At 40.6% G+C, this 13,850-nt stretch overlaps 1 protein-coding gene across 1 annotated transcript in view; it reads right to left on the bottom strand.

Moving 5' to 3' along the window:
• The window catches only part of LOC137157809 (butyrophilin-like protein 8), an 84,151-nt gene extending 71,124 nt beyond the window's left edge, over positions 1–13,027 (bottom strand). The window contains exon 1 of the mRNA XM_067555217.1: positions 12,958–13,027. Within this exon, the coding sequence (XP_067411318.1) occupies positions 12,958–13,027 (70 nt within the window). The remainder of the gene's footprint in view (positions 1–12,957) is intronic.
• Between the last annotated feature and the right edge of the window lie 823 nt (positions 13,028–13,850).

Below are 13,850 nucleotides of genomic sequence, written 5' to 3'. Positions count from 1 at the left end.
GGATCTGGCTCAGTAAATAATCCTGCTGCTTTAATCACTGGGACACTCAACTCCCAAATAATCCCTGTTACAATCCCATTGACCTCATTACAGTCATCCCTGGGATGGATTTGGCCCATTCACAGTCTCTGTTTCCAGACAGGTAGAAGATTCATGATTTCACTGGTGTAAACCAAGAAGCCGTTCCACTGACCTGTCACATCCAATTCACTTTATGATTGTTTAAAGGTAAATGACATTTTGAATGAGCCACACATTTAAAGACAGAAAGGATTTTTTTCTTTTATCTTCCCATCAAACATTTTTCCCATCAAAATCTAAAGTGCCAAATATCATCTAATCTATCTATCTATCTATCTATTGTGATAAAGTCATGCCAGAGGGCCTCAAAAGGACATACCAGGGCCAGAGGGTGAGCCCTAGAAGGCCAAAAACCCTTTTTCCTGCAAGCAGGGGAGAGATTATTGCAGTGCAATTAGAGACACCTGGACCCAATGAAAGGCTAGTCCAGGTGTACTTAAACTCTGCCTTCCCTAAAGGGGTGGCAAGTACAGGAGAAGGAAGCTGACAGAAGGCTTGTGGCAGCTGGAGGAGATGCTTCCCCAGGCTAGGAGATGGTGCTTCTCTGTAGCCAGAGAAGGGGACAACCCTAGGCCCCAGCTGGCAGAGGGAAGCTGGAGCAAGGTACCTCCTTGGGGAGATGGGGTTACTGGTGACTCCTGGCCCACTACAAGGGGTGGAAGCATGGGACCCACTAAGGAGAAGCTGGCTGTTTGCCACTCTATTCAGCTATCAATCTAATCTAATCACTTTACATACCCCTCTGTTGATCTACCTCTGTCTTTTTTTCCTCTGTCTATCCACCATTTACTTACACACACAAACATACAGATGCATTTTGAAGGATAATAAATATTAGCAGAATAAAATGCTCATTCTGAGCTGTGAGGACAGTGAGAAAACTTTGCATGCTGGGGCTTGTATGTTTATTGCTTGAGAAAGTAATAAACACACCCCTCCTACCAGCCCCCAGTCTGTTCGTACATGGGAGCAGAGAGGGTCCTTGCAGGATGAATGTGATTCATATGATTTGTAGACTGATGGGGAAAATGGAGATTATGGCAAGGAGTGCAGTATAAAAGCCTAGAGTGACAGATACACATGTGCATAGCACTTTTCCATCTACAGATCTGAAAGTACTTTACAAAGGAGGTCAGGTATCATTATTCCCTTTTTACAGATGGGCAAACTGAGGGACAGGGAAGGAACAAACTTTCCCAAGGTCTCCCAGCAAAGCACACCAGAATAGAACTTCATTCTGCTGAGTCACTTCAGAACCCTATCTACGGGCTGTACTCTGCTGATTGCTAGATAAACAGATTTTGGGGGAAGTTTTATGGCCTGTGTCATACTAGAGGCCAGTCTAGAAGACCACAGTGGTCCTTTCTGACATTGGAATCTCTGAATTATGTCTGTATGATATGTTGTGTTGGACTAACCTCTGCACATCGGGATGAATGGGGCAAAATGACTCTCATTGTAGTGAGTAAGTTCGCTGAAAATAAAAAAGATTAGACCTTAATTTTCTTAAATGAAAACTCTGATTCTGAACAGTAAAACAAACAAAAAAAACCCAAAAGGTCCATAGATGTTAAGGCCAGACCATTTAGTCTGACTTCTTGTATAATCCAGGCCTAAATCAAGCTCAGTAACTTGTGCATCTCTTTAGAAAAATACCTGATTCTGACAATTCATCAGTCACCCTCACAATTAGAGATTTGCATCTTCTTTCCAGTTTAAATTGTCTATGTTCAACTTCCAGCTACTGGATACTACTCTGCCTTTGAATACTGAAGAGCCCTTTGATACCACAAATCTCCCTGTGTAGATACTTATGGACCACAATCAAGCAACTTCTTAGCTGTATTTTCAAAAAGCGAAAGAGACTGAGCCCCTGAAGTCACTCACTGTATGGTGTGTTTTCCAGATCTCAGATCCATCACTTTTGGTGCTAGTGATTTTCTCAGTTCCTAAGTAATGATTAATTGCTTCTTAAAATTTGTGTGACACAAAATTCTCATCACCTGTAGACAGATAGGGTATTTGTAGAAAACTCAGTATCTGAATAGTTGTCACCCAAGGAAATAAGGAAGCCATCACTGAGCAGGAGCTGGGAAGGTTTGGCTTTCAAAATACCAACAGCACACCAAGGACACAACTTCCAGGGTCAGATCTTGTCAGCCTCCTCTGGTCAGGAAATGCAAACCATAAAATGACAGAAGTGAGTTTAGCTAATACTCAACACATTGGAGAGAACAATAAGAGAATGTTATAGAAAAGACCAACCGAGTTTAAAGGCAGTTTTACTGCTAATGGCCCTAGGAATAGGCTTGGGCCCTGTGTCTTGCCACTCATGCTGAGCAAAATGTGCTGTTAAATGTTCACTGATTTCAGTGGGAATTATGGCAGGGACTTAGAGGTCTCTCAGGGGAGAATGCTAACCACAAGGCTATGGAGTCACTTTCCTTGGCTCAGGGAATATTTAATTGTTTCATACAGAGTGGAACAGCTTCAGCAAGAGAACCCCACTCTCAAATACCCAGTGAGGTATTGGTGAGGGCAGTCACCTGGGGGTTAGCAAACCAGGGTTCACATCCCTACTACAAAGCAAACAGGGTAGGGACTAGAACCTGCATTTCCCATATTCCCAATGAGTGCTCTAATCACGGGCCTGTGGACTTTCTCCTCCGTGTTTGAAAAAGGGCTGCCCTGGCTGAGGGACCCAACTCCAAGCCGGGGCTCAGAGCTCAGCAACCCGTGTGGACATAGGAACCTCCCTCTGCCCTGGAGACAAGGCACCTAACTACCTTTGAGGGAAGGGTTTTGACCATATCCCTCTCCTCAGCACTTCCTACTGGCTAGCTTAGCCAGCATCCCACTCCTCTTTGCTGGCTTTCATGGAACCCATTCCTATGTGTCTACCTCTCCCCATACATTGTATAGGGACCCTGGGCAGCTAATACGGGGCTAAGGATTCCACTGGGCAGCAGGGCACATGGCAATTAGGCTTTGCAATGCTGAACCTATACCTGGTTTGTTGACCTAGCCCTCACTGCCCTGATGGGGCTGAGCATGCTCACTTCACAGCTCTCTCAGCCAGGGAACATAAGAATTAAAATGGTTCTCCCGATTGTTACTGAAGCACAGACTGGGCAACACACTGCTGGGGAACAGTTCCAATTGTTTGTTTTTTTTGTCCCTAAATTTGAAATTATAATTGCATCACCTAAAATCAGACCTGTACCCAAATTTACTGAACCAGTAGCAATAAAAAAGTAGCCCAAGCTATGGTTCTGTGGCTGTGCGATTGCTCCCTAACTTTACAGTACCTACTGGTAAATTAAATTTGCACCTAAAGCTTTTTGGTGGAAAGGAAACTGAAATCATTTAATTCATATGCGAGAGAAACTAAATACAGTAATTAATTAGATTGAACACGTATTAAAACAAGTTAGATGGTGAGATCCATTGCACACAACTGAGGAACACCCAGCTGTAGTATTTTGTTTTCATAGACTGCAACACTTGCCTAGCAAGGGTTAAACAACCAGCAGGGTAAGTGGCCCCAGATCAACCTTTGAAAACATTATTAGAGAAGTATTGAAATGGTAAACAGGGCCATTGCTTGTAGATAGTTATCAAAGCCCTGTAAGTGGACTAAATCCTTTGAAAATCAAACCTATGTGGTTAGAGAATTAGACATAAATACTTTTTGTATTTGTCTGTGTTTATCTATATCCAACAGGAGCTTAACACTGTGATTTAATTAGCACCTAGATGCTAAACTTCGGTTTCTGTCTGTAATATTTTATTACTATAGTCTATTGATTCAGAGATCAAAAGAGAATATTAGCAATTTGATTAAACTTGGGTGTAATAATATTATTGTCTTTATTCCTCTTTAAAGTGTGTTGTAAACTACCTGTGAACTTTTGAATGGTAAATTGCCTTATGCTAATCAATGCAACTAATTACATGTGTATACATAGTAAATAGGAGTATTGCTTCAAAAGCCACAACATATATTGCCTATTCCTTGTCTAAGGGATACCTGCTGTAACATGCTATCAAGAGGCTATTGTAACCTTAAAAAAGCTTTGGTCTCCAGCTATCCTGGCACTACCTTGCAAATTCTTATGGAAGGATTCAAACAAACTATATACACGGACTGCCTATTGAACTATAACCTATGGAACTGAATCTGGAAGAACTTTCTACAAATCAGCAGTTCACCACCCCTGCTATGAAATTGACCTAAGAACTTTATCCATATCTCTATGTATAACGAACTTTTAAGCACAATACTCTCTCTTTCTCTTTTCTTTTTAAATACATTTTAGTTTAGTATATAAGAATTGGCTGTAAGCCTGTATTTGAGTAAGATCTGAAATATTCCTTGACCTTGTGGGTAATGTGCCCAATCTCTTGGGATTGGTAGAATTTTATACATGGTGAACAAGATTTTAAATAATCCTCACTTGGCTGTCTGGGTGGGAGCCCAGGGATGGATTGCTTTAGGGGAGCTGTGCTTTAGTGTCTTGATAACCAGTAAGGTATTGTAGAAGCTGTTTTATTGCTGGCTTGGTGAATCTAATTATTAGACTAACCACTTACACTAGTTTAAATGTGCAAGTGACCCTTGCCGCATGCTGCAGAAGAAGGTGAAAACCACCCAGAGTCTCTGCCAATCTGACGTGGGGGAAAATTCCTTCCCTGCCCCAAATATGGCTATCAGTTAGACCCTGAGTATCTGGGTAAGACCCACCAGTCAGACACCTGGGAAAGAATCTCTATAGTCACTCAGAGCCCTCCCCATATAATGTCCTATGACCGGTCGTTGGAGATATTACTTGCAAGCAGTCATAGATTGGCTACAGCAGTTGTAGGCAGTCTCATCATACCATCCCCTCCATAAACTTATCAAGCTATTAGCAGATATTGTTATGGATACAAGTGTTAATAATTACAGCAATTCTAATATGTTGTAAAATAAGTTGTATGTTAAAGGATAGGCAAAGGAAACAGGAAAGGAAATAAGTATTGGAACACGTCATCAAATATAATAAGTGACATCCTCAAAAATATTATATTTCCAAAAGTATCAAAGAGGGGCGGTCTGGAGAACAATTAAATACCAAGCACCTAAACTAAAAAGAGCACCTAAAAATGCACAGGCAAAGTTACTGATAGGACACAGGTGATTATTTTCATGGATTGTATTGTGGTGGAGGACATAGATAAGAAGTTAATGAGTACAAAAAAAATACACAAAACCGTATGGTAAATGTACCTATGTTGGGAAAAACAGAAAGAAGGTGGCATGAAGACATTAAATGAAAATAGTGCAGGCAGCAAAAAATGCATACATAGAAGCTTGGGCATGTGTATTGTATGAGTTACGTTGATCGGAGGGAAGCTAATGAAAATGTAATGTGAAAAGTTATAAGAAACCAAGTGAACAAGGGCTCAAGTCAGCGAAATGCCACATGGGAAATTGAAGGAACCAGACCAAAGATTGAGAAAACTATTATGAAGTGCAGAAGAGCTTCCTGCTACCACAGGACTTGGTAACGTGGGCCCTATCACTTCCTTCTTACCTGTTTATTGTCTGGCATAAATATAGGTTCAGAAACTACAAGTGACAATAATTCTGTCTGAAAATTTATAACTAAAGGCAAAAATGGAGTAAGCCTAAACTGGGTGCATTTGTAACTCAGTTTCAATAGTAGCCCCTGATGATAGTGATTCTCACACACATTCTGCTCATCAGGGCAATAAAGTTACACATAGTTTGCTTTTGTTCAGGGTCTGATTCAAGCAAAAATGTTTTCATACTGTAATGATTACATGTTTGCATAATTAAGAAACACATTCCCTCTTTCCTTCCTCCTCTCCAACATCAATTCTCCGTTTCTAAAAAGAAAGGCATTATTTATGAGGCTTGATTCTCCTCCACTGACACCCACATAAATTAGGAGTAACTCCACTGAAGTCAGCAGGGCAATACTGGTATAAAACAGACAAAATCAGGAGAAGACTCAGGCCGAACTTTCTCTCTGGTTTCCCTTTGTACTTTTCACAACCAGAGGATGATTCATCTTCCACATTTGTGGAAAGATTCCCCAGACCTGGAGAAGAGCTTTGTGGGGCTTGAAAACTTGACTCTGTCACCAACAAAAATTGGTCCAATACAATATATTACTTCCTCCACATTGTCTTTCTAGTATCCTGGGACCAATGTGGCTACAACTGCACTGTATACAATAATTAAACAATACTCAATTAATTTGTCTTAAAATTATAGGGCAGATTCTGGACACATTTATTGGGCTAATCCTCCAAACATGGAGTACTCGCACAACTTACTATATGGTTTACCTATAAAAATCCCAGTTGGGTGAATAAAGCCATTCAATAATCAGTATTAAGCTCTTTCAAAACACTCCTTTGTTTAGAAACAACTACTCTTTTCCCCAATGCTTAGTCTCTTCAGTTGAGAGAAAAGTCTTAAATTCTGTGCAATGGAAACACAAAACGCTTGAAAGGAAAATTGCTATTACCTACTAATGGCAGTAATTCTCCGTCATGCAGATTTAGACCAGGAAGGATCCATTTTTTTAATTTCCAAATTAAATCAGACAGATGGGATCATTACTGCAAACATGATGAATTTATTTTCTGTTTTAGCTGTAATTTGATTTCTTACCTAGCCAGAATCCAGTCTCTCTCCGGCATGTGTCTCTGGTGAACCTTTGAGTCTTATGGAATATCAGTTATTGCAGGTTGGAGAATTTACTGTTGTATTCCCATATGCATACAGCTATTTATTAACCAGAGAGCGTTAAATTTAAAAACAATTTTCTCTGAAGAAGATACAGATAGACATGTCTTGTGAATTTGTGACGTGATGGGGTGCGTTAAAATTGAGATCTGCTTCTAAACAAATTCAAATATTAATTATTAGTTATAGTGGTAATACCCACAGTATAACGGAGGCATCTTAACTGTTCTTTATTTAAGGCTGTTAAAGTGGTTCTTTATTTAACCCCTTGGGGGTTTTTTTCACCTTTCTCAGCAGGATGGGCTGTCTTCTGGGGTCATTTGGGCAACTTACTTCATCAATTCCCTGCCATGGTAAGGACCTCATGCATTGTTGGCTCCTCAGTCTTTCTTTGTCTCTGCAAGAGACACACAATAATTTCCTGTCCATTGGCAGCTGGTAGGACAGGCCTGGCCAGGTGCTCCCATTCCAGGACAAGGGGTCTAGGATGAACCACGATGAGAAACCTAATTACATCCTTCATTACCTATCTCCACAGAGGGAAATCTGTCCCATACCCTGCCCCGTTAGGGGAATTTTCCTTCCCCAAAAATTACCCCGTTATGGAAGATGGGACCCCGTAATTTGTTCCTTTATGAGAAACTGCACTACTTAATCTGACCCTTAGAAGAGAATTTCCCCCAGAACCAACCTCCCTTGTGGACTTGCTCCCTATACTTGCTTCCTCAAGGAACTGTGCCCCATAATGTGCACCCATTAGAAGTGCACCCAATAATATTTTCATATGAAGCTGTACCCCATATCTGTTTATTAGGGGAATAACAACCCAAAATCTGTTCCTGAATGAATTTCAGCCCATAATCTGCCCATTGGCCCAACAGTCTGAATACAGGAGGTGTGGCATATCCAAAATGGATTTTAGTCAGAAAGGTTTCTTTGGATACACAGAAAATCTGTAGGAGTTAGAATCATAGAATCATAGAGTTGGAAGGGACCTCAGGAGGTCATCTAGTCCAACCCCCTGCTCAAAGCAGGACTAACCTCAGCTATATCATCCCAACCAGGGCTTTGTCAAGCCTCAGCTTAAAAATCTCTATGGATGGAGATTCCACCACCTCCCTAGGTAACCCATTCCAGTGCTTCACCACCCTCCTAGTGAAAAACTTTTTCCTAATGTCCAACCTAGACCTCCCCAACTGCAACTTGAGACCGTTGCTCCTTGTTCTGTCATCTGCCACCACCGAGAACAGCCTAGCCCCATCCTCCCTGGAAGCCCCTTTCAGGTAGTTAAAGGCCACTATCAAATCCCCCTTCATTCTTCTCTTTTGCAGACTAAACAAGCCCAGTTCCCTCAGCCTCTCCTCATACGTCCTGTGCTCCAGCCCCCTAATCATTTTTGTTGCCCTCCGCTGGACTCTCTCCAACTCGTCCACATCCTTTTTGTAGTGGGGGGCCCAAAACTGGACACAATATTCTAAATGCGGCCTCACCAATGCCGAATAGAGGGGAATAATCACTTCCCGTGACCTGCTGGCAATGCCCCTCCTAATGCAGCCCAATATGCCATTAGCCTTCTTGACAACCAGGGCACACTGCTGACTCATATCCAGCTTTTTATCCACTGTTACCCCCAGGTCCTTTTCTGCATGAGGCTTTGTCATTGAGTGATGCTTATTTTTCAGGAATGAAAAAATGAGATTCCCATTATAAGATCAATAGTGACCAAAAGATCTACTATAACTTCCTGTAAGACCAAACCAATCCACTTGCAAGTTCACATCGATTCATATATTCCAAAGCCAGAAGGAGCCATTGTGATCACATAACACAGGCCATAGAATGTCCCCAAAATAGTTCACAGAGCAGATCTTTCAGAAAAAAATCTAATATTGACTTAAAAATAGTCAGTGATGGAGAATGCTCCATGATCCTTGTTAATTTGTTCTAGTGGTTGATGTATAATCTTTTAGTAGTGTAGAGGTTTAAAAATATTTCATGCAAACTGTTAAGGTAATTTGCTAATTTTACAAAAGTATGTCTTGAAATTGTTTTGACCTTTTTTGTATGCAGTGTTGTAGTAACCATAATGGTCCCAGGATATTAGAGAGACAGGGTAGGTGAGGTAATATCATTTACTGGACTCACTTCTGTCCAATAAAAGATATTACCTTACCGATTTAAACCATTTTTTTTTGTGTGAATAGAAGTTCAAAACAACTTAAGCTATCGTGTGGTTGACAGAATATAAAACAGAGGGGACATTTTGTAAATAACCATCGCATGCTTCTTCATGAATCGATTGAATTATATATTGCTTGAACTGGAATAGAGATTCAGGTGTACTTATATTTATACCGTATTGACTTGGATCAATAGAGCTAAATCTAGGAAATGTTTCCCATCAGAGAAATACACACATATGCAGGTTCAAGTTTTATAGAAGTATTGAACAATCTAATTAAAAGTATATCAAAATGGCAACAGAAAAAATAATTCCTGGAGGTCAAGCCAGATACACGTTAAAGAGAAAGCAGACAACAGAGAACATCTTGGGACGTCCATGAAGTTATTTTTTTCATAATCTTAAAGCTTCAATTCAATATAATGCAGAATCAAACTCTTACTGTACATTACCGTTTAGCTGCTACACGGTAGATCTAACACAGAAAATACATATTGTTGGGATACGGGTTTTTATTAGAAACTAACTTGTCTTCATGAGCACATGATCATTCCTGTTTAATTCTTACGAATTAGCAACTAATTCTTAAGAGATAAGAATAATCAACTAAACTTTTTTTTTTTTTTTTTTTTTGGGGGGGGGGTAGTGTTACATTTATGGCATAAACACAGAAAAGTTAGAAGAAAAACATAAAATGCTTTTTCTGGAAGGTTGCAATGCAACACTACTTTATTTCTCAGCCCATAACCCAAACAAACAATAACCAAAAACAGAGAGAGACAAGGCAGGCTGCTCCCTAAGGCACAGAGGCACAACTCACGCACCCTTGCTACCGGAAGACTATTTTGTGGACTGCTCATGTCCACATGGCCACATAATTTTCTTTAGCACCGCCTAACCTCCAGCCAGGACCAGGAAACCTCTTACAATTTAAAGTGATAATTTGTGATTTTGACACAGTTTTCAATACACCACGAGTGGATTTCCATAGCTGCATCATTCTAACTACTGCCACCTTGCCTGACAATCGTACTCCAACCATAACACTTTCCTGCCCCCACCATTTTTGACTCAACTAACTTACTTCTAGCATTTCTGTTATTTTTCTTTTTTCTGTTTTAATCTTCAGTTTCTACTTCCTTTATTTTACTCTTTCTGAAGTTTGAGGTTTCCATTCTCTACCCTCTGTAGTAAGTTTTATTTTTACAAAGAAACTAGATCTAACACATTTCCTTTCACAGAGGTTTTAAAGGGATAGGGATTCTGGTGGGGTGGATTGCTAGTGGATTCTGATTTTGTGCTGTTGCTGGGGTTGAGGAATGGATAATACGAGACGTTATCAGTATACTCTGCATAGATATTTGCAATGGGGAACATCACCCCTGCATCATAAAATGAGATTCTTTGCTCTTCCCAATCACTGCACATGGTGCACTATTCTTTTCAATCTTAGTATTTTCTGTGTTTGAAAAAGAAGATCTCCCTGGGATCTCTGCAGAGACTAATATCCTTCCTTAGGGAGTTTCTCTGTCTTCTCTCTCTTCATTCTCTCCCTCGCAGCCTGACTTAAGTTGTAAAGCAGAGTGTTCTTACTGATGGAACAGCTGTGTCTGTCTGCACTGAGCATTTTATTTATCTGATTGTACGGTTGCCAACCCTCCAGCATTGTCCTGGAGTTTCCAAGAATTAAAGATTAATCTTTAATTAAAGATTATGTCATTGAATGAAACCTCCAGGAATATATCCAACCAAAATTGGCAACCCTATTTAATTGATTTGTCCTTTCTCTGAATCTAAAATAATAAATAAATTTAAAATAAGAACAAATGCATATTACTGGGGTAGTGATTGGCTTTAGTTAAGAGAGTTCATAGATTCCAAGGTAAGAAGGGATCTTTTTGATCATCCAGTCTGACCTCCTGAACAATATAGGCCCTAGAACTTATCCAAAATAATTCCTGGGTTAAAAGCTATGAGATAGGCTGTTCTAGTTTACTGTAGTGTTAAGCCTGCATCCAGTCCTGGCAAAATGGACATGCAAACAGCTTCTAAAATAATAAATAACCTACGAAATTTAAAAACAAAGATCTAAAGGTCTCCATACAAATCCAGGAGCATTTCACATGGAAGTGGTCTGCATTCAATTTGCTGTATTTAATTTTGGAACTGTAAACTCATATAACAATTTGATTGATCCTGTCAACCAGATGAAGATGTTGGCAGTTCTATAAGAGCACAGACAAGTGCACAAGGCTAATGATTAACTATAAGAATGTTTGCATTTTCACCTTGTGCGCTCAGCAGCAGTTCTTTTTCTGAATGAAAATGCTATTTAAATATCATCGTAGAATCTCAAGCAGAACATATCTCGTACATGTTATGGCATTTATCAAATATGCATTATATTTTAAAAGTATATTTCTAATTTGGTTTTAGATATAATCACAGATACTGTGTGGACCAAATTCTGCTCTCTATTACACTGGTGTAAATCCAATGTAAGTTTACTAATTTAATTCGTGAGCATATCACAATGATTTTTTACTTTATTTGAATTTTTGGATAGTTTGCTGTGTTTTCATGTAGAGCTGAGAGCAGGCCTCGTTTGTAGAGCTGGTTAGAAAATATTTTCCATTTCCAAAGGGAAAATATGACTTTTGTTGAAAAAACAAAAATTGAAAAATTTCAGGCAAAAGCCAAAAGTTTTTATTTACGAGTGGTCACGTTGTATGAATATTGTAAATTTCCTGCAGAAAGCAAAAACTTTTGGAAAAAAATATTGTTTATTCAAAAACGCAATTTCCTGAAGAACAGATGATAAAAAATGTTTTACCTGAGCAACCTGTTTGTCCCTTGTTGGAAAATACAGTATTCCCAGGCTTTTAGATATAAGTCTGACATCAGAATAGATTTCATTGACAGAAGAGTATGTCTAGGACCAAAGGTTTATCTCTGCCAACAGTGCCAGAGGATACTATGTGGCAGTCAATCTGGACAGCTGTCTACATATCTGTGACATATTGTTTGGTTTCTCGTCCTCCCCTCAGAGAGAGAAGTATGAACAGTGGAACTTCTTGTTTTGCTAGGGTGTTTGTTATTTTGTTTTGTTTTTGTTGGTTTTCTGGGGAGGGAGTGATGGTTGCTGAGAAGACAGGTCAAAAGAGGTGCACCAGGTACTTGGAGTAGAAGGTGATGAGGTTGTCTGTCTATACAGGAAGAAGGACAGGAGATGTTGTATATGGTTTAATCAGGCCACAACTTTATTATTAGACATCTGGGGCTACCTGATAAAAGTGTACGGTGCAGGTAACTCCATGATCATTTCAATATCTACCTGGGGCTTCTGCCAGCCTCCCCCGCTTTTTCCACGCTGATCCCCAGCCAACCCATTGCTGGGACTTTACCATCCCCATGCCCTTGAATGAGGGTTAAGGAAGACAGAGTTAAGGAAGTTTGGCCCCCTGCTATTCTAGTCATAGGTGCCCCGAATCCTTTAACAAACACCTCCTTTAAGTCCTTTACCAAGCCATTTACCTGATCACTGTATCCCCTCTCTATGGAGTACCTGCACTGGATATCAGTCGCAAGGAGGCACCAACAAATAGCTTGGATGCCTTCCCCCCACACCCAGCCAGGTTCCCAGGCATTTCCTAACACCCCCTTTAATATTGTCCAAAAACATGTCAGAGCCCAAGTCTGACAGGTGAACACCATCCTCCTAAAATAACTCTGGTGCCCCATGTGCTATGCCAAGATGTGAAATTACTGACCCTCCCATGACCCCCATTAGCATGCTCACCTCCCTACTCATATTCCTTCTAGCCTTGTCCACACAGGGTGACTTCACAGCTCTGCACCAGACCCTGCGTTGAAACATGTCTGACTGCACAATTTTTACTCCTAAAAAAAAATTCCAGGATGTGCCTGAACTCACTCTTAGCACAGAGCATTAAGTCCACCCCTTTACTCGTTCCCAAATCATTTTCCACAACTTGCACCACCATTGTTTCTGGTGCCTGTTAATGAGCCCTTATGGCGTACAGCAGTGACATCAGCTGGTTCCATAACGTGCCCTTTTTTCTGTGCCATCTCAGGATTGCTTCAGCACTGAGCTCCAGCTGAGAACCCTCAGGCAGCTTGGACACCAGCCTATGTGCCCAATAAACTCTACTGTAACCATAGATCCACACCACTTTCTGTGTGGCCTGTCTTCCCGCATCTGGAATACAACAAATTAACACTGATTCCCCATCTGGGGTCTCACGTACGTTCTGTATGCCTCTGAATGCTAACACTAAATTGCCTCTGCCCCCATGCCCAGCTGTACTACTGCTGTTGCTGCCCCAGTCCTGAATGAGTGGGAGCCAAATTCCTGGGCTGGGAGCCCCAACCTCTTCAGTCCCTGACTCAACACCATAACAAACTGGTATGGTGTGAGGGGACTCTCGTCACAGTGCATAAAAAGGGGCCCATCTCTCCCTATTCACGTGACGACCCCCATCACAGTCATTTCACACCAGCTGAGTATCTGGCCACAAACTGTAAAGAAAGCAGAACACATCTCTGCCTCCTCCTCCAAATTCCATTCAATAGCATTTCTCCCAAAGGATAGAGAGATTGGACACCTTTTTAAATGTCCTGGGCATTGAAATCACAATTAAATTAATAAGCCCATTCCATTAAGTGCATGAGACTCTGTCAAAAACACCCTTGCCTTGAACAACTTCATTTAACCACTCTGCTTAAACTTCTTTAGTTGAGAGGAATGTCTTAAATTCTTGGAGTGTAAATACAGAATTGTCCAAAGCAAGTCGAAATGTACCTGAA

The sequence above is a fragment of the Emydura macquarii genome, unplaced genomic scaffold, assembly GCF_026122565.2.
Source record: "Emydura macquarii macquarii isolate MOO-44397 ecotype Brisbane River unplaced genomic scaffold, CSIRO-AGI_Emac_v2 contig_1573, whole genome shotgun sequence".
Taxonomy (NCBI): Eukaryota; Metazoa; Chordata; order Testudines; family Chelidae; genus Emydura; species Emydura macquarii.
The sequence above is the reverse complement of the archived record's forward strand: the minus strand, read 5'-3'. Positions and strand labels throughout refer to the sequence as shown.